This window comes from Haliaeetus albicilla, chromosome 18 (genome assembly GCF_947461875.1).
Source record: "Haliaeetus albicilla chromosome 18, bHalAlb1.1, whole genome shotgun sequence".
Classification (NCBI taxonomy): Eukaryota; Metazoa; Chordata; class Aves; order Accipitriformes; family Accipitridae; genus Haliaeetus; species Haliaeetus albicilla.
In genome coordinates this window covers 24,441,584-24,466,574 of record NC_091500.1, presented here as the reverse complement: position 1 = coordinate 24,466,574, position 24,991 = coordinate 24,441,584, and the positions used below count along the sequence as shown (strand labels likewise).

The window sequence follows — 24,991 nt, the reverse complement described above, 5'->3', positions numbered from 1 at the left end:
AATATAACTATAAAGCTCTAAAAACCTGGCCCTTTAGTTCTTTATGATGCTGTAACAGGCAGCACCCACTGGAATTCATGGAAGTCTGCCTTGTTCCATAGAGCACAGTGCAACATCTAACACACAGAAATGAGAGATTTGAGGTCCCCCATGCAATCTTCATCCTCAGCCCTCAGGTAAATGCATCACTATATGAAGTTATTTGAAAAGTTATATTCTGATAGTTTGGGTTTTTTTCCCATGTGATCGCTCTTTAACAGGTCACTGAATGATTGATACTCAGTGGATGAACAGCTATTTTATGTTTCCTTTAATCCACATTCAGTGCATGGCCTCCAATACTGTTTAGCACAGAGCATTCAAACCTGTCAGTTGTCCAAGTGACAATCAATTTTAACTCCTGATGTTAGAAGCTAAGGGCCTGGCTGACATCACTAGTGGAGATGAAAACTCAACACTTCAGACCAAGTATTTCCAGAAAAATGCCCAAATAACATTATATACACATGTGTATGTGTGTGTATATGAAAGACTTGCTTAATGTAATTTACATTAGATACCACTTCTTCTATCTGAGTCAGTCTATCGCATGCTAGGCCTTAAAATCTGTTTCAGAAAAGCATTACCCTTTTCAGAGCAGAGGCAGAACTGAAACATAACTGAAGAATTTGTTTTCTTTTGTATTACTCCCCAAACAATAAATGTCTTCAGTTAAAAAAGAAGTGAGAAAGACTTTCAATATTCTTTTTAGACAGCATTGGAGAAATCCTCAATAAAGGTCAAAGCACGAAAGCTTCTAAGGAGAACCTTGATATTAAGAAATGTGGTTCTTTACCTCATCTGACTAATTTCTGTCTGATATAAAGGAGTTCCAAGTCTTCATATGATTTTAGAGTTAATACCTAATGTGAGCTAAAATTACTCTATTTCTATTCATATGCAACAGGAAGGGATACTGTGTGTGTGCCCACTTGAAGTAGAGACAACTTTGCTTTTGTTGTATCTCTGTTTTCAGAGCAACCTGACGGCATGATTAAGTCCTGCCTGTTAGTGTTTCCCGACCACCTCAGAAGAGGTGGTCACATTCACAATACCTATTGTGACCTGTAGTTTAGACTAATGCCTACACTGTGTCTGGGAAGGATTGAATGAGCACTAGTCACTCATGGGCAGAAGAGTTTCATGATGAGGGTGGTGAGACACTGAACAGGTTGCACAGAGAGGCCGTGGCTGCCCCATCCCTGGCAGTGTTCAAGGCCAGGTTGGATGGAGCAACCTGGTCTAGTGGGAGGTGTCCCTGCTCATTGCAGGGGGCTTGGACTAAATGATCTTTAAAGGTCCCTTCCAACCCAAACCATTCTGTGATTCTATGAGTCTATGATTTGTTGTTGTTGTTGTAACCTTTAATAGTGTAGACTGTCAAGCAGGAATTGACGTGAAGTGCCACTGTTCAATTTACTAGTACAGACATAACCAAACTGCTTGTTTTCCATGAATACTCAATTAATATCAAAAGTTAGCCTGTAACAGTAAAGTCTGCGGTGAGTCCAAGGAAGCACAGTGCACTAATGCCAGCACACAGAGAGCATATGGGCACTTAGTCAGAAACTGTGGTACGTGATGCACCTCTCAACTGGTAACGCTCAAAGGAAATGTTCCTCCTCATTCTGCAGCCGCAGAAGAAGCACTGTGGTGTTCTTTGTGGGACTGGGAGGGATCATTCTGTCTTTTATTACTTGAGCAGTGGTGTCCAGACTCTGTTGGTGAACTCAAATAGATGACTTATAAGCCCTTCCCCCTGCCACGGAGTTGTATTTTGTATACCAAAAAAATGAATGACCATGTGTTTTAGCGACCCATGCCCCACATTTTGTATCTTTTGCTGCAGATATAATACTCAACTTTGTGGGACTGGAAACAGACTGTCCTTGACAGTACTGGCTTTTACTTTTCTCTGAGGAGCACACCTCTAATTTTATTAAATCTTTTGTTACATTTTGACATTTTCTGTGTGATGGACATATTTTATTTGACTCCCATTCCCTGATAAAAAAGACCTAGAAATAAGTAAGAAGGAAACAAATCAGGTTTTCATGTTACCTTCAACTTCTGTGTGAGTTACAGATCTGCCTGCTGTACCAATTCAGGTGGCAATCTGCCACTTTCAGCTTTAACCATGTCCACCTCTCTCTTTCATGCACAGCTTAGGTTGCTGGCTCTCCAGAAGTTCCAGGCTAATGGTCAATTAACATGAACAGAGCAATTTTACATCGTATCCACAAACCAGTCAATAGGAAGTCCCACCTGCACATGCTGAATGCCACGGAGTGAAGTACTTTGTGTAGGGGCAACACCTTTGATGTACACATGTGGGCCACAGGATCCAGTCTAACGCCCATTCAGAATTTGTTGACATTTCCAAATTTGGGTACTATAGTGAGGAGGTTTTGAAAACCTTACAGAAAAAAAACCCCACGTGTCATACACTGGTTATAAGCTTGCTTCCCAAACCAGCCTTACGACTAAATTAACCACTAAGTTATATTTCACTTTCTCGCTTTCTTCAATTAAAACACAAACAGCATTGCTGGTAAAGAATATATTCCTGTCTAGTACACAGTAGCATAGAAATCATACAGCTAAATTAGAACTCTGATAAAATAGGCTGCTTAAAATACTCTCTCATTGTCATGATCATATTATCATCTTTCATAGTATAATGGGAAGATTATACTGAGACTACTTAGCTGTACCTTGTAGAGTTCACATAGATCTGAAAATATTTGTATGTATTGTGTGTCTGGGATATAGCTGTTTATTAGAAATGTAACTAATGGAAGATCTGCTTTGAATGTGCTTTTATAATAAAGTTCATTTACTCTTTTATTAATGTACAATTTAATTCATATAACAGTTTACAATTCAGCCAGGAGTTTTGCAAACTTTGAAATGCAGAGCTCTGGATATGCCAGACAGAATGTTACTACTACATATATATTTCATTTAAAAAAGAAAACCAACTCCCCAAGCAGTATTTCTAGGAGATAAGTTTGTGTACTTGGACAAATGAGTTATCAATTAGTGGTATGAACTGCTGCCTAAATAAAGTAAAAACTTTTAGATTTAGTGTATATTGTGTCAATAGCTAAAAGGTACTAGCAAATTATATATTTTTGGCATTCCACATATGGTTTTATTTTTTCTTTCCCTTTTAATTATATCACAGTAGTTTCTATAGGTACACCCAAATTCTAAGTAGCTTTGAAATAGCAAATGCCCGTTTGTAGTCAGAAATATTTAGAGTGCCTGATCTAAGGAGTTTTTTAAATGGATTATGCTCTAAAATGGTCTAAAGAGTGTATGAAAGAGTATATAAAGTATAAAAGTCCATTTGAGTGAGATGTAGAAACATGTATAGGGATGAATGTTTTGACCAACACCTGTAGGAACTATCGAATGTCAGACCCAACATTTTGTAATGTATAAATCCTCCTTTAAATGAACTATCCTTTCTTTCAAAGCTGTTAAAATAATTTTAAGTAGGATTTTGTTGTTCTTTATTTTGTTAACAGCCAGATGAAGAAAATGAGATTATAAATGAGAATGAAATTTCTGTGATGTAGTTTGTATGTCCTGATGAAAAAAAAAAAAAAAAGTTCTATCAAGAATTTCTATATTTCAGTATGTCTATTACAGAAAGAAAAGGGATTCAGCTATGACTCTAAATGGACTTCTCCAGCATCAGTATTGCTTAACATGATGGTTTTCCTAGTTATTGAGGATATTTAATGAAACTCTGAAATTGCATAGTGCAATGAAAAAGGCATCTATGTCACTACATTGATTTGTTTCAGAGAGACAAAATCCTATTTCAGTTTTGTTTGGGGTTTTTTTAGGTCTGATAATATGGACTATATCTACTCTAGTAATGGAAAAACTAACCTCACACAAGTTATACCTTAGCTGAGAATTTCTGATATTGATCAGTTTGGGGTTTTTTTCAAATACTCAACTTTTTTGAAAAGGAGAAACTTCATTTCTTGTAGTTCTCCAGAGTTATTCAGAATGGGAAAAAAAAAGGCTAAAGCTGAAACTTGAAGTATGCTCATACAAAAAAAACCCCAAACATCTGGTAAGCTAAGACATGAATTTACACCAGATCAGGTACTCTATGGTAACTACTTGAGTGTGTTCATATTAACAAATGGTGTGGTGCAATGATAGACTATGGTATGACCATCCAAGGGCCTGTTGCCTGTATTAGGAAAATTCTTTGTGTGCACTCTTTCTTCACAATATCCATAGTTAATGCTTGTGTTTAAACTTCTCTTTTTTATTAAATACAGGTAGGAGTTAATATACCCAAAAACAGTTCTAGCAGAATACTTATGTACCAATAACTTACCAGCCAAGCTTAATATTAACTAGTGCCCATAACCCTTATTCATCCTTTCTTAACACCTGAGATTTGGTTTCCTGTGAGGTAACTGACACAGCAGGGAGTCAGATGGTGAAATTTTGTCATAATTGATATGCTTATTTTTTGCTGAATGATTTGACACATTCATGCATACATACACCTGTGCACACACACTCACAAGATTACTTTTCTTCTTTAATTCACAAAAGAGTAGTTTGGAGATACAAGTTTTGACCATAAAATGGATAGCTGTAATTGGAAAACCCCCCACATTTCTCCCAGGGTATTAGTAGTTACTTAACTAGTAATAAATTGAGATTAGATGATAGTGAATCACTGTTGTCAAATACATTGTAAACAGTACAATATATTTTGGCTATTCTTTTTTTCTCTTTTAAGTAGTGTCCACATGAATTTTTGCACCATTTATATTAGATTCTGTCTTCTTTTTGCAGGTTGACTGGTATGAATCTACCTTCTCCTGTTATCAGCAGTAAGAACTGGTTACGACTCCATTTTACATCTGACAGCAACCACCGACGAAAGGGATTTAATGCTCAGTTCCAAGGTAGGAAACATATAATAGTGCAGCAAAAAAAGACCTTTACCTTTAAGCTTCGCTAAAGTGGTGTTGAAATTTTAAATTTATGTTTAAATATCAGGGACATATTAAAGAGCTGACTCATGCTACTACTGCTCTTATACTGAGGAGCTGTTATCCTTGTGTGATCAGGCATCTCTAGAGATTTACTTTTGGAAAAAGTATCTGCGCTTCACGTTGCAGTTTGCTCTAAGTATGTATTTGCTTTCTCACTTTTTCTATAATAAATTGCTTTGCATTCAGTCTAATCTTTGCTTTAAAAACATGCCTGGAATGCAACTTGCAGAAAGTCAATTCCACAGAAAGACATGACCCTTTCTAAACATTGTCTTCCTTCATTACTCAAAATCTAGCTCTTATGCAGAAGCTACATTCATCGTTTGGAAATTTAACTCATCCCTAGCATAGCACAAATCATATTTCAGGGTCCTGCATAGATTTACATATACAACTTTAAAAGAAGACAAGAGGATGTCAGTGTTGCTGTCAATTGCTGCTTATGTTCACCTAGATAGTCATTAAAATGCAATATTTTAGAATGGAATCTTTATTGATTTTTGTACTTCATAAATCATTACTCAAGATCAAAGACACTGTAGTTATATTGAAAGTAGAAGAGCTTCTTAATTTGTCTGTGCTTTTAAATTCTGTGCTTACATAAGCTGTTTCAACCATTTTACTCCACACACCATCAAATCATTTATGAGTTTAGACTTTCCTTTTTTCCTGAAACTGTAGGGCCTTTATCACTTTAGAAATGACAAATACACTGCAACAACTATATGTTTCTGGTGACTATGACAGACATGTGCAATGGGTATAAAAGTCTTTAACATATATATTTCTTTTCTTTTTAAAAAGATTTTGACAATTTTAGTAAAGAAATCTGTGAAATTTCATTTTCTTTTGGCAACTCAACATGAGTATGTATGCTGTGACCCTTTGCACTTACAACTTATTTTTACAGAGTTTACTGAGGATGCATATATAATACCACTACTGGTGACTATGAATTTAAATGCACCGCTTATATTAACTCTATGTCTTAAGCCTGTTAACCAGAGATCACAAAACCAATGTGTCTCATCTTGCTGACACACCAGAAAACTAAGACTCAACAGAATAATAAAGGCAAGTTTGTGATAGAGTAGCCAACACTGGAAAAAACTTTTTTGTTCTTTTTCAGTATATCTTACCTCTAGCCAAATACTCACCATGGAGTTAAAGCTTTAGGGAAATATCTGGGGAGATTATTATTTCAGATGCATATCTGTTGCTCTGCATAATATATCAGATATTGGGTGTAAGGGTAAACTTGACTGATGTAGAATATGGCTCATGAATGACAAGTGGAAATATCTTATTACGATTCAGATTCTTACAATTATGGAAATTTTCTTTCTTAATTTAAATCATCCTTTTAAAATGCAGGTTTATACAATTTACTGTATTAAATACAGATATCTGAATTACAGGAGCCACAGCTATCTATCTTATCAGGGTCAACAGCAATTAAATAAATTCCTATGTTAGTGATATAAACATTATAAACCATGTTAAAACCTTGGAGTCAGTCTTTCAACACACACAGGATGAAAATTCAGAGTGATATCAAAATCTGGTTAATCTAACAGCTTCAGTAACTCCTTTTTATTGTAAGGCATTAATAATTCTTTCTATTACTTGTGTATTTGAGAACTAAGCAATAATTCGTGATTTTATTTTAAGCAGAAGTAACAATGAAATTTATAGCTAGAGAAGCCTACTAGTACCACAAATCACAGAATAGCAGAGGTTGGAAGGGAGCTCATCTAGTCCAGTGCCCTCCTCAAAGAAGGGTCACCTAGACCAAGGTGCCCAGGACCATGTCCAGGTGGATTTTGAATACCTCCAAGGTCAGAGACCCCACAACCTCTCTGGGCAACCTGCGCCAGTGTTTAACCTCACAGTAAAAAAGCTTTCACTTATTTTTAAGTGGAGTTTCCTATATTTCAATTTGTGCTTATTGCTTCTTGTCTTGTCAATGGATATCACTATGAAGAATCTGGCTCCATCTTCTTTATACCCTCTCATCTCACCAAGTATTAATACATACCAATAAGTTCCCCTCACCAAGCCTTCCCTTCTCCAGGCTAAAATATCCCAGCTCCCTCGGCCTGTCTCTTATGTTTTTATTTTAAGAAGCTTATTTCTGCTAAAATTCAACAATTTTGACAGATATTTCCACCTTAGGTGCTTTTCTCAAATACAATAATTATTTGAGCCTATCATGAAAAAAAAAAAGTAAAAAGTCCTGTGAAATACATGACCTTGCTTTCTGGTGGAACACCCTGGCAGTGATAGGATGCCTCTAACATCTGATTATATCCAGAAGCAATTCTTACATTTGTCCTCCTGGCATATCCTGTAGTATAAGCTATATGACTCTGAGACCTTTAAGAAGCATTTTCCTTACGGACAACTATTCCCAATAGTTTAAACAGACTATTCCAGAATGCCCACATATCATTGGGACTGATATGTAGTTGTCCTGTCTTTGAAACAGTTAAAGTAAATACATAGACTTTCTGAAGTAACCATTAAAAGCTCACTTTACTAATAGGCGAGTACCCATTACCAGTCTGACCAACCCCAGGAATCTTTTTCATTCTTCTTCTGTTCTCCCAGGATTCCTAGATCTTGGGCAACCTCCTCAGGGCATTCAGGACTCTGCTTTCTGACATTACTTAGTCTGCTTTCTTCTTTTGCTTCTTGCTTAAAATCAGTCCGTGCTGTCTTTTTGTGATTGTTTGCTTGGTTCATTCATAAAGTGATTTTGTGTGTGTGATAAAGCTATATAATTATGCTGCACAAGAATAATAGTCTCCTTTGTTTGGGGGAAATAGACAAGTCAGTAATTTTGATTGCAGACCTTAGATATTAAATGAAGACAGCCTATTACACCTTGCCAGATAGTAAGTTATTGTATTCTAGAGTCGTTACAGCACATAGATTTTTTTTAATAGCTGTCAGATATAAATGCTATTGACAAAACAAAATTGCAAAACCTCAAAAAGTGGTAGCTTGTGCATTTGCAGATTGCATCATAAGGACTGTGGTGGGTTGACCTTGGCTGGACACCAGGTACCCACCAAAGCTGCTCTATCACTTGCCTCCTCAGCCGGACAGGGGAGAGAAAATATAACAAAAGGCTTGTGTGTCAAGATAAGGACAGGGAGAGATCACTCAGCAGTTACCATCACAGGCAAAACAGACTCGACTCGGGAAATTAATTTATTGCCAATCAAATCAGAGTTAGGGTAATAAGAAATAAAACCAAATCTTAAAACACCTTCCCCCCACCCCTCCCTTCTTCCCAGGCTCAACTTCACTCCCAAATTCTCTACATCCTCCGCCTGAGTGGAGCAGGGGGACAGGGAATGGGGATTGAGCTCAGTTCATCACACTTTGTCTCTGCTGCTCCTTCCTCCTCACACTCTTCCCCTGCTCCAGCGTGGGTCCCCCGCAGGGTCACAAGTCCTGCCAGCAAACCTGCTCCAGCACGGGCTTCCCATGGGGTCACAGCCTCCTTCGGGCATCCCTCTGCTCCGGCGTGGGGTCCTCCCCGGGCTGCAGGTGGAGATCTGCTCCCCCATGGACCTCCCTGGGCTGCAGGGGGACAGCCTGCCTCACCATGGTCTTCCCCACGGGCTGCAGGGGAATCTCTGCTCTGGCACCTGGAGCACCTCCTCCTCCTTCTTCTGCACTGACCTGGGGGTCTGCAGGGCTGTTCCTCTCACATATTCTCACTCCTCTCTCCAAGCTGCTGTTGCACAGCAGTTTTTTCCCCCTCTTAAATCTGTTCTCCCAGAGGCACTACCAGTGTCGCTGATGGGCTCAGCCTTGGCGAGCAGCAGGTCTGTCTTGGAGCCAGCTGGTATTGGCTCTATTGGACAAGGGGGAAGCTTCCAGCAGCTTCTCACAGAAGCCACCCCTGTAGCTCCCCCACTACCAAAACCTTGCCACACAAACCCAATACACAAATATGGTTTTGATATTTTTATATTTTTAATATCAGTCTATTTGTTTTTATCTTGCACATCTCTTGTGGTTTCACTGGGAATTAGGTTAAGAAGGACTGGAAGTCACTACAGGTAATGATCTCTTCTCATGGTGTATCGTTCAAGAATTATTCAACATTTCCTTTCCCATGCAGATAGAAGCTGCTTCTAGCCCTACTCAGTCTGTATTGTTTGGGCAAATGCAAAAGAATACCTATTTAATATGTGCCTCAGACCTCTTACTTCATTAGTATAAAAGCTTCTTTTGAATTTTTTGTGTTTTGAAAAATGTTTTTGTAATAATTTAATCATTTTTATGGTAGAAAAAAATAACAAAATATAAACTTAATGAACTTAAGTTATGAACTGATGAAGGCTAGAACGATGCAGGTTTAAGTCAGTTTTGAAGGAGATTGAAGGAGATTAAATTGAGATTGAAGGAGATTAAATTGACATTTTTTGCTATTCTACTTTAGCCTGTCTTTGCAAGTGAGAGATTTAATCTTGAGGCTCTTAGTTTTGTTTCCAAAAAGTAGCAATCATTGAACAAATTGAAAATGAAATAGTATCTACTGTTAACTTACTTTTTTGAGACTCTAAATTTTGCTCTAGTTTGACAGAAGTCACTCGGCTCCTACAGAGTGAAAATTGCTTCATTTGTTGAAGTTTATCAGATATACCTTAAAATAATCCCCAAATTATTTAATAATAATAGCATACAGCCAATCCCATTGCTATTTCATTTTTATATCTAGTTGTGAGATTGAGTAAATTACAAAAAAAACCCCAACCAAAAAAACCCAAACTGACCCACACCAAAAGGGAAAAAACAAACAGAAGAACCCCTGAAAGAAGCAGCGCACACAGTGGAATAGGGAGTCGCTGAACCCAGCAGCCCCATGCACCCAGGTACAGCCAGAAGCTGGAATACAGTGCTGTATTCTCAGCAGGCACACACCCGGAGCACACGTATACACCATACATGTACGATGCTCTGTTCACATCTTGCCACACACATTAACACTGACAGACACACTCCGTACTCATATCAGTACAGACAGCACCAATGGCCTCGTCCTGTTTCTCCTCTCTGGCTCTCCTCTCTGGTATGGAGAAATAAATGCATGGACAAGGTGGGTCCTCCCAGCAGCTGGGCTGAGACACTTGGACTTCCCAGTAGCTGTTCCTGGATCCCAGTCTCCCCAGCTGCTGGCACCAGGACACATGACCCCCCCCAAGGCTGCAGTGCCACTGCAGTTGCTGGTACTCAGACCTGCATGTGAACATACACACACACGCGCACACGCACACAAGTGTGTCTCAGTCAACCCCCAGGCCCCATGGTCTTCCCAGCAGTTTGCTGGGACCTTCTGGCCCCTCCAGTAGCCACGTCCTCCAGGTGCCTCACCCTCTGAGATACACAGGCCCTCCCACTCCTCTAGCTCCCGGGCTACTTCACCCACTCACCAGGCTGGATCTTTGGGAACACTCACACGCTCACTTGCACACCCACACTCACTCGAGGTGCTGCACCATGGACACAGAGCTCTCCAGCCCATGGTCTGACTCCAGTTGCTGCACTCAGCCCCCCATACACAAACATGCATAGAGAATAGAGTCCCTCACCCAGGAAAAGCATTGGAAATTGAGTTTAATCAGGAGATGGGAAGGACCGTGCTAGTCAGGCACAGGGCATGGTCACACATGCATAATGACCAGCCCCAGTTTACATACGACCAGCCTCTTCCATTCCTTTATTCCTATATTTTCGCATATCTGTCCCTCTGCAAACCACCTGTATCCATCCCTTTCCCTGATGTTGGTTCCTGCCCTAAATACTCCATAATCAGCCTTGTGCGATCCCCAAATGCTCTTCCCCTGTACCCCACAATGAGCCCTGTACCCCTGGGCAGGGACCCCCCTCAGTCTGTGAGGTGACCAGAGAGCTCCTGATGTGGGGTGTCCGCTGGGACAGCCCCAGGGAGGCCGGGGTAGAGGTTGTGTCTCTACATTGGGTATTGGGGTTCCCCTGCTTGCCCAGGACCCTCTGGGTTTCTTCTGGGCTTGTGGAGGACCTGTGATGGGCTGACGGCACCTGTGATGGCCCTGGGAGGAGGCAGGGCAAGGTGGTATTTGTCTCTCCCATCTACCATCATCTCCCTGTGCTCCTTCATGTGTGCACAGGTGAGCTTTTTATTGCCTAACCGAACACGTCTAGCAACGTCACTGGCTTTTCAAAAGCACGTCAATATGGGAGCCAGCACAACACACCTCTTTAAGCAACGACGGGATAAGAGACTTTTTTCCTTTTCCTAGTAAGAATTCAGATTATCAGACTTTTTCTACGCTTAGCATACAAATACTTTAATTATTCTTTTCAACTCATATCAAATTTACATCATATTTATTATCACGTTATCATAGCTATATTATTGCTGTAACTTGGCCAAAACCAATAGTAGCAAGCAGCCAATTTAATTTTCTTTTCTTTGTTTGCTTTTTGACCAGGCAAACAGAATTATTATAATTTATTTCATTAAAATATTGGAACTACCAATTAGATTCAAAATTATGCATAGTTCATTTATTTGTTCAGCAAATTTTTCAAATTTAGACCTTTCTAACATGCATTTTTGCAATATTTAGTGCCCTGAGTTTTAACATGGTCAAGAAAACCAGCTTGCTAACATAAAAAATTAAAGCAGCATATTAGAATTGCATTCTTGAATGCATTAACTAAATATAGTTTTAAAATGCTTGGCAAGGTGAATGTATAAATAAAACAATGTAGTATAAAAGGTATACTTAACTGGGGGGTGTTTGGATTTCACCTTGAGTCATATTTATTGTCCCATCTTCCATCATGCCAGAGCAGAAGGTTAAAGAAAAGTTTAAAATTTAAAAAATGAACAAATATAGAGTGAAGGATTTAGGGTTTTTCTCCTTTCTTTTTTTTTCCCCCCTCTTGTTACTTTATTTTGATTTTTTGACCTTTTGACATTGATTTCATTGATAAAAATAGTTATGCCTCAATTTCCCAGTGAACTTGTGGAATTTTTTTTATACTTTCAGAGCTACTAGACAGAAGGAGACCTGGTTTAAATGGCCCCCAAAACCATAACAAATTACAGTGCAATGATGTGCTTTGCCTTGTCTCCTTCATGTCTGCCATATCAGCAGTGTTGGTCTTCCAGAAATCAACACTCCCGGTGGATATAATTGGACTCAGTTCTTGTTCTGCCTTGTTCCGTGATAGCATTGCCATAGGGGAAAAGATGTTACATTCACTCAGTTGTGAACTTGGGTTTTTTCATCCCTCCACCCTCACCTATGCTGATATACAAAGACTCTTTGCATATATTCTTGCAGAGTATATGATTTATCTTATACCAGTGCTTCATAAATGCATAAATTCCCCAGAGGTGAAGAAACATTAACAGTCTCACTATGAGATGAAAACCTAGTGCTTCCCAGGAACAAAGCTTATCAACAGAGTGACTTAAAAGGTGTGATAATAAATCCCCTGCTTTTGCGTATTTACAGTATGTATACTATGCTTGTTTAGCTTTTGCTTATTTCCAGAACAATAGAAGAAGTTTGTTTTAATATCTTTGGTTTTCATTTTAAGAGAAAGAATCACAATACTTTCTATAGTAACTAAAACTGATCTGCTTGAGTTAAATATTTATTTCAAAATTCCTAGAAAGAGAATAAAATAAGAAAGTTTCCAAAGCAAAACTTGATTAATGGGTATGTTCCACTTTTACAGTAAGAATCAGATCTCTGTTGTAGAGCGTTTCAAATTAAGTATGCTATTTTTGGCAAGTTTTCGGAGAGGTTCAAGGAGGTATTACGTATTTTGATCGTTATGTACCGGAAGTTATCTATCTGCTGTGTTTGACTACCTTGAATAATTCAGGATTTAACAAACAGATCATCCTGAAGTCAAACAATGAATGTAATAGAGACTGCTGAAATAAATCTGTACTAATGGAAAGCCATGAGTGAAATAATGTAAAATCAACCACTAGGTAAAGTAGTTCTTTCAATGAATTTTTTGTAATTCAGTGAGTCTGCATATAAGTGCATGTCTATCCTTCCCACACATTCTTTAAAACCTTAGAAATGGTGTTTGAAATAAGTGAAAAGTATTTGTGGTATTTCCTTGATGCATGGTACTTTTAGTTGGGGGTTTCAATCTAATTGTCACTTAGAGTAAATTTAGAAAAGAAAATTAGTAAAAGCAGTTGATAAAATAAAAAATCCAGAAGAAATTTTTAATTTCTAGCTCTTAAGTGATGCTGAATATAATTTCCCATTAAATAGTACTGAGACAATAATTTGTATTTTGTTAAATTTTATTATCAAGAAAATAATCCAGTCCTGAAAATATCAACAAGTAGATAAACCACCATCTCTCTTGACTGTTCTTTTCTGTGGTTAACACGACCACTGTTAAATATGTAGTCCTGTCTTCTCAATTGTATTAGTCTGGTTTGATCTTTCTGTGTCCAGTATTGCTGTTATGTTTTCCCTCAACAGAGTGAAAAGCCTTTTGTTGGCCTTAAAATTCCCCTTTTTGAAGCACTAAGTCACCTGTCAATCTCCTAGATAAACTAAGGAGATTGAGCTCTTTAAATCTCTCTTTGGAAGCAATTTTCACCAGTTACTGCATTTTTATTTTGAGTTCGTGCTCTTTGAAACTTCCAGTGACCACTTACGTGATTTTAGTGATCTTAAAATATCAGACTAACTAGTGCTGGATCTACAGCTAACACTACATTTAATTTTTTTTCCCATGTGTGTCTTTTTTTTCCTACTGCTATTTTTGCTAAATAAAATCATGAACACATAGGAAATTAACTAGCTGAGTCATGTTAAACTATACAACATAACTTAGGGGCATAAATAAGTTCTCTTAACTGTATTAGTATGCCTGTCATGGCTGCTGTAGGTAGACTACGCTTGTTCATTTATCTTTTTTCTTCCCTTGTTTTTTGTTCTTTCACATTGTGTGTTTCTTCCTCTGATACCATAATTGCAGATTTCCCCACATCCCATTAGTACAGTCATTGTAGTATCAGAAAGTAATTTATTTTGAAAGTCTTTTATTTTGACTTGTTTAGATTTGAGTAAGAGCCTATTAAACTATTTTCCCCAAATTATTGTTTAGTGTAATTGATTTACATTTCAAGGATACTTATTCAGCTACGTGGTAAAATCTGTATAAGCCTACAAAGAGATAAATTCTCAGAGAATGTTTGTTTATGAAGTAGGAAGGAATAAATCTTTCTTCTACTAAAAGTAAGATTCTTTTGGCCTAAGCTTCTTACATGACTGTTGATTGTGAATAGCTCCCTTTTTGGAAATTAACTTAAACCATCCTTCTCCAGTCTGATTTTCAGTCTGTCTCAAAACTTGAGTCTCTTAATGTATCATACATTGGCACCTGAGAATATAAAATACCCAATGCCGTTAATCACTGGTCTGTATTTTCTCATTTCTAAATTGAGGTAGTTTGATCAAAAAGGAGAATTTTAATCCAATAAAAACTATAATAATGAAATCAATGTTTGACATCTTACCTTCCCACACATTGAATATATATTTAGCCTCTCTGAAAAAAGCTTTGATTTTTTTTGCATGTATACTTTTGTCCCTGTACTAAAATTACAAGATACCCTTTATTAGCTTAATATTAGTCTATACCTTGTGATAAGGAAAGAGCAGGAGAAACCATTCAGACTGTTTCCTTGTGAATGTGGCATGTACATCCTCTAAGAGCTAGCTGCTTAAAATAGGTACTCCTGTAGTGTCTCTTTAAAATTCATAATCAAAGTAATTTGCCATATATATTGGGTTCAGCACATCCTTAAGATAAAACTGTCGCTGCTCCTCCCATTTTTAGAGCCTTAAAGCTTTTTCTTTTTCAATGTTTGACATTAGAAATAATTTTTGGATTTGTTGTTAAAACTGCCATCTCGTAAAGGCAACATGCATTCTTAAGAGAGATTGGCCATCTTGTCTGTTTTGCTGTCACAAAATACTTTTTTCTCAAAATTTAAAGCAAAGCCTGAAAGTTGACTTAGAGTGACAAAAAGAAAATATATGTATCTAAGAGAACTACACTCACCAAGAGTACAGAAGAACTGGACCCTAGGATAAAGCTCTGTCCTCAAGACACTCAGTCCAAAGCTTAGGTAGAATTTCTCAGTGCCAACAGAGTGAGACGTTTGACAAGGTACTGAGTGGATCTTGTTTTATGATTTTTTTGGAGACAATCCCTATGTACTACTACTCGGTGTGTTCTGTGATAGTGTATATTCATAGTGTAAACTGTGTTGATACTATTTTCCAGAACTGTGGAGGGTATCTGCAGGCATTGAAGACTTGATGCCTGCTGAACTTGTTCTATTATGATATATCATATATTGATAGCACAAAGGAGCTAAGGCAGTCCGTCAGGGCAAAGGGCCAGCTAAGTGACGTGCAGAAGGTTAATGGAAAACAAATGGCTGTGCTTCTTTTTAAACTTGCAGATCCTGTGTCAGCTTATACACACAGAATGAGAAAGATTTGTGTGAAAATCTATTGTGACATCAATTTATCTTGGGGCTGTACCATTTGTTCACTAGTACTGCATGCAGAGATTTCCAGCACAGGGAGCAGGTGGAAGGTCTGATAATGACAGACAGTACTTTGCTAGATTGATGGAACAAGGAAGCCAACTGATCATGAACCCACAGCTTTTACAGGTAGCCATATAGTAGAAACATTTGTGCCTGCTGTGAAGCTCTCTGGAGTTATAATACTGATTAGTAGGGAAGATTTTGAAAGCTGTTAGTGAGAGAAACAGTGAGATAGTGTACTAGACAGAATACTCTTCAGGCAGGGAATGCAGAAACTGCAGACGGTTGCTTTATTCCAGTGAGTTGGTTTAAACTAGAGATCCTATGGAAAATGGCAATGCCTCTGTGAAAGTCAAGAAGTGGGTAGCTGAGAAGCAAAGCTGGCAAGGATCCTCCTAGGTTATTGAGTCTGGGACCTTGTTTTATCAAAGAATTTATTATAGAATTCCCTTCATAATCTAAAGTGAATGGTAAGATTGAGAATGGTTGTTTTCTCTTATTCTCATAAATATTAAACTTATAGAAAGAATTCATGATACAACGGTCCCTTGTGAAGCAGAAGAAAACCTATAGATAGCTAATGAACTATTTACTGGTCCCACATGATTTTGAGTGATAGGAAAGAAATGTTTCATCTATAAGCTGAATCCAGAGACCATACTGATACTGCCAAATGTGGAATTGTAGATAATTTCTTCCAGGGCCAAAAAATGGTAGTACTCCCATAATTGTGTCTTTGGGGGAGAACCCAGCAAGACTGAGGCACTAGCAACTGTACTGTAGCAAAAATAGACAACTGTTCAAATACGTTCTTTACAGTGACACTGGCTTAAGGCTGGACAGGAAAGGCCCTGCTTGTGATCACCAGGTACTGGGCAATATGCTGTTCATCTTCACCTTCAAATATCTCTACTTGGGAAAAATCTGCAGTGAAAGACAGCCAAGAGCTGAACTCAGCAGAGCAGCAGCAGAAGCAGCTTGAGGAAGTACCAGCAAATGATGTCAGAATATTTTAGCTTTGAGTGGTAGCCAGTATTCGAGGCCTTGCAGGTTATTTTATGCAGGAAGAAAAACTGGCAAGGTATTCACGTATTTGGGTAATGGGGAAAAAACATGTTATGTCATCCAAGATATACACGAGGACTGTTGCAAAGAATGTGCTAGGAATAAACGGCAAGTGTTAGCTTTCTTGGTATGGAGTCACATAAGAATATTCTCAAGGTATAACTGTATTAGATCCAAAAGAGGGTAAATTAGATCATGTTAACTGAGCCGTGCTTATAGTATCTTATCTGGCTTTGATATGACTTGTGTACTGCACAACATTTACCTGTTTTCACACATGCAGTTAAATGTATGTGTAATCAATTAATTTCATATGCTAGAAGCCCTAGAAAAACCCACCAAGGTCTTAGCCACTTACTGTTTCTCAGCCAAATGACTTCTGGTTATGGGTTACTATTATGAAATAATAGAAAATAGGGTTAAAAAGGATCTTGATAAGCTAACCCTGTATCAAAGAGGAGTCAAATATATTTGACTGCTGTTTTCAGACCTTAATTTAACATGTTCTTTAAAGCTTTTAATGGCTAAAATTCCACAGTTTCTCTGGGTAATTCATTGCAGGGCTTCATCACTTTTACTGTTAAAAAGCTTTTTTCTTGTGTAACCAAAGTTTTCCTTGCTACAGATGAAGACTGTAAGTTCTTGTGCTAGCCCTAGTGGAACTGCAGAAGGTATCTTCCTCTTTGCAGTTCCCTTTTAATGTTTAAAGTGTATGATAACTCCTCAAAACCCTTTCTAGATTAAAGTAGTTCTCAGTTATGCCCTACAAATGGACAATTAGTTGTGCTTCATATCATCTTCAGTTTCAGTTTGCTTTTCCATATTTTTCTTCTTACTAATTTCTATCTTGTCTCCCTTAAGCAAAATTACACAACTAGAGAATAAGATTGCCAATAAGAATAAGAATAGAATAAGAATAAATTCATAGCCACCCTGAAAATATAGGAGAAATAGATATAAACTTTTTATGCTGTAATATAGATAATTTGGAATTCATCTTCAACCACAAATTACAAGTTCTCTACAAAATCTTGCATATCAGGTAGGAGGAACCCAATTTAAAACAAAACAAAATGAAACAAAAACTATTAAAAAAAAAAGCTTCACAGTGGGAGAAGCCGGGTCTGAAAGGTGACTGCCTCCTACATTCATATTGTCTGTGTAATTATTAGTTAATTACTAGTTAATTACTATCAGAGGAGGAAAATAAGTTCTTCAAGGAAGTCAAGAATCTAAGTGAGTTTTACTTTTTTTAGAGAAATTTCTTTGGATAATTTAAGTTCTTTTTTCCAGTTAGTTTTACGTTTGAGTGGTAATTTATGGATGCATAGGAAGTACATGTAACTGTTTAATATAATTTCCTTTAAACTTTTTTTTTTCCCTAGTTTTAGGTGTTTGTTTAATCTTTATTTAGTATTTTCTTTGAGTTAGTACAAGCTTGTATGGTGATGGAAGGAAAGACAAACATATTAGAAAGTTTTCCCTTATAGTCCCAGCAGGCAACATTCTCTGAGAAAACTGAAACTCTTTCTTACATCTTAGAGGACACAGAGCTGCCAACACTCTGTAGGGCCTCTCTCAGTGTATTTTCAAATATAACTTCAAATAAGAATTAATTGCTCCATAGAATACAAGAACATAATAACCCACAGTAAGAAGTACTTCATAATATATTCATAGAATTCACAGAAAATTGGATTTCTTCCCTTGAAATTATACTTGAAGAACTTGCATATGTTAAAAAAATTTTTGTTAGCTTGCAAGTTCCTCTTGTTTATAATCAGTGGTTCATTCAAAAGCACCTTCCAGTGTCAGAGAAAAATTATAAATATATTGAATTTCCTTGAGAATGCTGACAATGCTTTGTGTAGATTTCAGATAGGTTGTCACTGTTTTCAAGGTGCATGCAGAGTTTGTTAAAAAAAAAAAGTCTTACTTGTTTTATCTTCTTCAAATCAAACAAAAACCCCAGATGAATCATCTTTGCTCCAAAATGTTGTGTAATGCTTAAACCATGTAATTAAGTGGACTCGTGAAGAATTAAAATGAAAGAGTCATCAGAGATCAAGATTTAAATTACCTAGTTTACTTTTGGAAAGATATTGATTCTGGCAGGGTTAAAAATTTGTATACAGCTGTTTTGGTTAATAGCTGTAAATTGTTCGGGTAGCGCTTTCAGAACTGGTTATATACACAAAGCTTGATTCTCTATTACTTTGTACAGTTATTCGCAGCTGTAAAATATGTATATTTGAAAAATATGCATGTGCAGAGAATATTTGAAAGACTAACTGCTTCATGATTTTATTTAGTCGTGTGTAATTTTTAAAAACGTTGTTTAAAACTATCATGAAAAAGCAAACCTTCAGATTTCATTTTCTTGAGCAATTTGGAGTATATCTGAGGTTGGAAGGGCAGTTTTCAAAGAACCATCCTGGGAAACAAAACTGTGGAAAATAAAAATCATTTAAAAACATTCATTTTTGTATGAATTGTAGGAAACCATCCCTGCTGTAATGAGCTGCTGTGTATAATATGCTTTTACAATAGTAACGGCAGTAGAGCAATTCTTTTGTGAGTTACTCTCTCTTAGAAATTAATGTAAGGAGAATAAAATGGAGAAAATTTTCATTTTTAATTTAGAGAGGTAGGAATGTAGAGAAAGCATAATACACTGAACTGCCTCATGGCTCCAGAAAATAAAGCTGATACTACCAATGACTGTTTTCACTTTCAAAAATAACAAATTCAACAGTCTTTTAGCATTTTTAAAGTGCACTTAAGGTGTATTATTTCTAAAAAAATCACACTAGAAATATATGACTTTTACAAACATTTTTATATTTCCAGTTCTCTGAGACCAAGAAGAAGAAAAAGATGACTATGTGTATTTGGGTGTGATTCAGCCTTAATGAAAATATGCTGATTAATAGATTTTTGAAGTCATAACACATCACAGTTCATTTTGAACATGAGCAACGCTCCTCTAAATCTTCTACCTAATGATAAAAGTTCACTGAGTTCTTTAAAACTCATTGTAGAAAGGACTCACTGAAATATTATGTAGAAAAAAACCATACTTTTTTCCTCTTTTTGCAGTATTTCTGATCTACCATTTTATAGCTAATTCAAAAAGAAAAAAAAGATAATTTCATTAAGCAACCATTTGCAATATATTGATTTTAAAAGATCAAATATTCAATGAGTATGCTTTGAGCTAAGAAAACATTATAATGCCTGCAATATGCTATATACTAATTTGTTTACAAAAAAAACCCCAAACATTAAGTCATAGATGATTTTACTTAACAATAATTTTTCATAATAAATTTGGACTAGTCATATAAATATTGTGTGGAAATGATCGGTTCCACCTGATCTACACAGGTATAACTGAAATCAGAATCTGACAGCCATAACCAAATAATTTCAGTGAAGTGCAAGTAACTCAAAATGTATTAGAAATCTTAGAACAAAACTATAATCTTACTGAATCATAAACAAATCTTACACTACTCCTGCTCTAATTAAGCAATCTAACAAAACTAATATGAAATCTAATATTTATGTGAAATTAATTTGTATATAAAACTAGTGTCGTATAACCCTGGTGTTTCAAGGAAGGTCTAAAAATTGGAATGGAAATACCCAGTCTACATGGAACTGGGGATTGTCTGACTATCCAGGCTGATAGCTTGCAGAAGCATGAAGCTGTGCTGAGAGATTAGTACTACCACGCTGAGCACATGGTGTGTTTTGGAATGTAAAGGCAGCATGAAAGTTCAGCCCCAAGGGTTCTCTAGCTGAAACAATTTCAATCAGTGAGTAATAGTCATGTTCTGTAGGAAGTCCTCAATCTTCTGCCCAGAAAGATAGTACTCGTCAAGGCCACAAACACCTATTTCGTCTACAAGAACAGGAGCAAAAACCTTCTGAAAGAAGGTCATCTTCCATGTGCAAGAGAGGCACATTTACTGTGATTATAACAATGTCTAAAGGTATCATAGTGCAGGTCAGAGTCTGCTAAAGTAATGTGGGGAGGAAGAGTCATTCCTTTGTACCAATGAGATGAGATTTACCTTCTGAATGAATTTTGGCCTCTTTCTTCAACCCACAGAGATAGACTTAGAGAGGTGTAAGAATAATTGTGAACATTCATAAAGAGATCTAACTCCATGCCTGTCTCCAGCCATGGCCTGAAGCAGATCTGCAGACTTCTTGCATCCACATTTGCCAGTGACTTTTGGCAAAGAATTTCACATGTCTACTACTTGTATGAAAAAACACTTCCTTTTATTAGTTTGAAGTCTTACTCTTGTTAACTTCACGTGTTGGCCCTTGTCTTTTCATTACCTAGTTAATGAGTCATGAAAGGTCTTTTTGAAGTCCTTCAGGCTGCAGTCTGTTTATAAAACTTCTTACTGAAATTTATCTGAGCTTAGTTATTTGTGAACATTTTGCTTAATCTCATTGATTGTCTGAACTTTCTCAACAATATTAGGTCTTGCTTAACCAAACCTATACAAATGTTTTAAATATTTAATTTTCTGTTTATTTTCATCTCTTCTCTTCATTTAAGTAAACACAGACAACTTACCAGTTATATTTTATACTTCAAATGCCTTGAGCAAGATGTGTAGGAGAATTAGCTTTCTAGGACAACCTTTTCAATGGCAGAATGGCAGCAGGTCTCGAATGTATCAAACCAGCTTTATTCAGACACAGATATAGATTATTATTATTTCAAAGTAATCTAACAAGATTTTTAAATCATTGCATACTAATTTTTTTGGAAGTACTTTTTCACAAGCAACAAATCTGAATGCAATATATGTCTATACTATATATATATAAACACAGAGAAATTTCTCTGACTGAAGGTAATAGTTTTCTAATATCCTCAAAAGACACAGGGACTGTCCTTCTAATGTCTCACTGTTACTTTTATTTTGTTACCCTCCTGATTAAACCAATGAGTAAAATTTCAACTGTTGGTAACATCCTGGGCTATAGGTGGCCCTGCTTCGGTAAGAATGTTGGAAAAGAGGTCCCTCACAACCTCAACTATTCTGTGATTCTGATCCTTTGTTAAAACCATATTTCTGCGAAATTGTCATAATCTTTTCTGCAAGGTAATTGTGCTTAGGGTAAAATGTATTTTCTTCACAGAGGTTCATATATATTAGAAACTAAGAGCTTCATAAAAATCAGAGTAGGTTTGAATGGAGGTTTACAACTTGAAAATTTTACTTTAACTTTCTTAATCCGTTCAAATAATGCCAGGCATATATTCTTTTCATGGCTGATTTTAATTTAGCTACAGCAAAAAGTTAAGGAATACCACTGGTGCTTTCCAGTAGGCTGATAAGACTGTCTTGGACTTCCAGGGCTCAGCTCTGCCCTCCTCTCTGAATGAGTATCTCATCTCTAAAAGAGTCTTGAAGTTATGATTAACAGAAAAGGTGAAGTGAGTTAATTCAGTTAGCTTAACTGAATGTTTAAGTGAAGACAGCTGAAAGGTATGCAAACTTTAAAAAGTAATCACTTAAAAGGTGGAAAGTGCTGTTCCTACCAGACATTATTAACATAAACCCATTCCTCTTTTTGTGCTACTAAATGGCAGATCATCTTTGAAATCAGGAAAACCTTTTTAATGAAAGAGCAATCAGGAAGTAGAAAAGAAGTATCTCAGAAAAGGTATTCAAATGGGATTTAAAGGTTATAAAAAGTGCAATTTAGAGTATTTCTTTTATGTTACAAAAGGAATTGAACTGGTTCACTCAAACTACAGTGTTCGGTGGTCTCTATTTCTCTTTCAGAGGTTGAATAGTTTGTATTTAAAAGACTATACTTGCTTAATTCTTTTTAAAAATAGAAGAAAATACTATGCAGGCCACATGTGAAAACTTACACACACATGTATAATAGAGGCAGAAGTTTGGTATTTATATTTCAAACTATTCCATTCAAGCTCATTGATCCCTATGTCTCACAGATACCTACATTTGGCTGTTAAAGTTCTCCAGACATAAAAGCTCATGTCACCTAATGTTACTGCCTAAAATGTAGGAATCTAGCTTGAATAAGTGGTGTATGTTTCTGTTATGTTTTATGGAGAGGAAAAGGCATCTCCGGAGGGTGATTCATTGTGCCTATCTTAGAAGGGGATGAATTGCCCCCTTGAGGTAGCTATTTCTCTTTGTAAAACATACGTTTTAGATGACTGATCTTAAGTATTGTGAATCCCCTATCTAATGTTCTTTCAGAGAGATACAGAATGCCTTTTTCTTGACATGTGAAAAAACTCCAGGGATGGAAACTGCAGACCTGTTTCAATGCTTGACTGTCCTAACAGTGGAAAAGTTTTTCATATGTCAAGTCAGAATCTCTCTTTCAATTTATGTCCACTATATTTCAAATAAAGCTGATGGGTATAATTTTTACCCATTCCTGAGAAGGGTGCTTCAAGTATGTCTAACAAATACCTTCAGGAGTGAATTCCCACAAGGAATTTGAGTGATGATTGCCACTTTCACCCTAAAGTAGGGTCACAGGACAAAGAGGAGCAGGAGAGTATAGTTCTTTTCTCTGTCTGCTGTACAATAACTCAATGGTTTTAGCACTCACCCGTGAATGTAAGCAATGTGGGTTTTGAATCCTCCAAGAATTGCTCTCATGTTTTATGTGATACTGTCCTGGTTTCAGCTGGGATAGAGTTAACCGTCTTCCTAGTAGCTGGTACAGTGCTATGTTTTGAGTTCAGTATGAGAAGAATGTTGATAACACTGATGTTTTCAGTTGTTGCTCAGTAGTGTTTAGTCTAAAGTCAAGGATTTTTCAGCTTCTCTTGCCCAGCCAGCGAGAAAGCTGGAGGGGCACAAGAAGTTGGCACAGGACACAGCCAGGGCACCTGACCCAAACTGGCCAACGGTGTATTCCATACCATGTGATGTCACATCTAGTATAGGAACTGGGGGGAGTGGGGGCGGGGAATCACCACTTGGGGACTAGCTGGATGTTGGTCGGCGGGTGGTGAGCAATTGCACTGCGCATCATTTGTGCATTCCAATCCTTTTATTACTACTGTTGTCATTTTATTAGTGTTATCATTATCATTATTAGTTTCTTCTTTTCTGTTCTATTAAACCGTTCTTATCTCAACCCATGAGTTTTACTTCTTTTCCTGATTTTCTCCCCCATCCCACTGGATGGGGGGGGGAGTGAGCGAGCGGCTGCATGGTGCTTAGTTGCTGGCTGGGGTTAAACCACGACAGACACATATTAATAAACTGTGAAATTTATGCTGGTGGAGGGACCACAACTCCAGACAATATCCTAAATATTCATTACAAGAGTTGTGCTGTTAATTTCCCATTAAATATGGAATAATTTTAACAGACTGGTTATGCAATGTAAGAGAACAGAACGTAAGATGGTACTTGATGGAAATTTTAGTACCTAAGTCTAGAAAGTAATCCTAAGAAACCATATCCATGAGGTTTACCCTGCCAGAAGCCCTTGGGGTTCTTAGCCTTATTGTCTGCAATGATGTCTCTGTATAATGTGTTCTTGTCTTAGAAGAAAAGAAAACACCACACTGCTATCAAATCCATTTCATCCCATGCAGCTACAATTGTGTTTCAATCATCTTTCATCATTTGAACACCTGTTTTCCAGGTTTAGACATAAATGTCTGCACTTGCAACGTACATAGTGCAAAAAGTGCTTTCTGCAGTACTTGCCCAATTTCAGCACTTAAGAAAAGCCTGCTTCACTCTGAGGTTGCAAAAGCAGCAAAAGTCCAATATAGAAATAAATACAATGAAATCACAATTTTTAATGCGATATTTAAAGGTATCTTAACTTGCTGTTCCTCCCACTTCACTTCTTAGAAATATTTGTATACAGATCAGTGTATAGTGTAGTAATCATAAACTTTATCCCATACATTGACAAAAAGTAACTGATAAACTGTGGTATTAACTTATGGATTTATATAGTATGAGGTGCAAATTACTGCCATTTTAAAAATGTTTAAGTTGATTTTTTTGTTTCTGTTTGTATCTAGGATAAATGGCTGCATGTTAAGATTGTTAACCACCGCAAGATCTAGAAAAAAGAAGTATTTAATATGAATCAGGAAAGGATTACTGCTTCTTATAATTTTTTTGTTACTGACATGCATCATGATGTTGCCATTAGGATTCTGATACACAGAGTCAGTCACTAGCTATTT

At 36.9% G+C, this 24,991-nt stretch overlaps 1 protein-coding gene across 1 annotated transcript in view; it reads left to right on the top strand.

Moving 5' to 3' along the window:
• The window catches only part of CSMD1 (CUB and Sushi multiple domains 1), a 1,233,014-nt gene that overhangs the window by 737,875 nt on the left and 470,148 nt on the right, over window positions 1-24,991 (top strand). Inside the window, exon 6 of the mRNA XM_069805938.1 lies at window positions 4,876-4,988. Within this exon, the coding sequence (XP_069662039.1) occupies window positions 4,876-4,988 (113 nt within the window). The remainder of the gene's footprint in view (window positions 1-4,875; window positions 4,989-24,991) is intronic.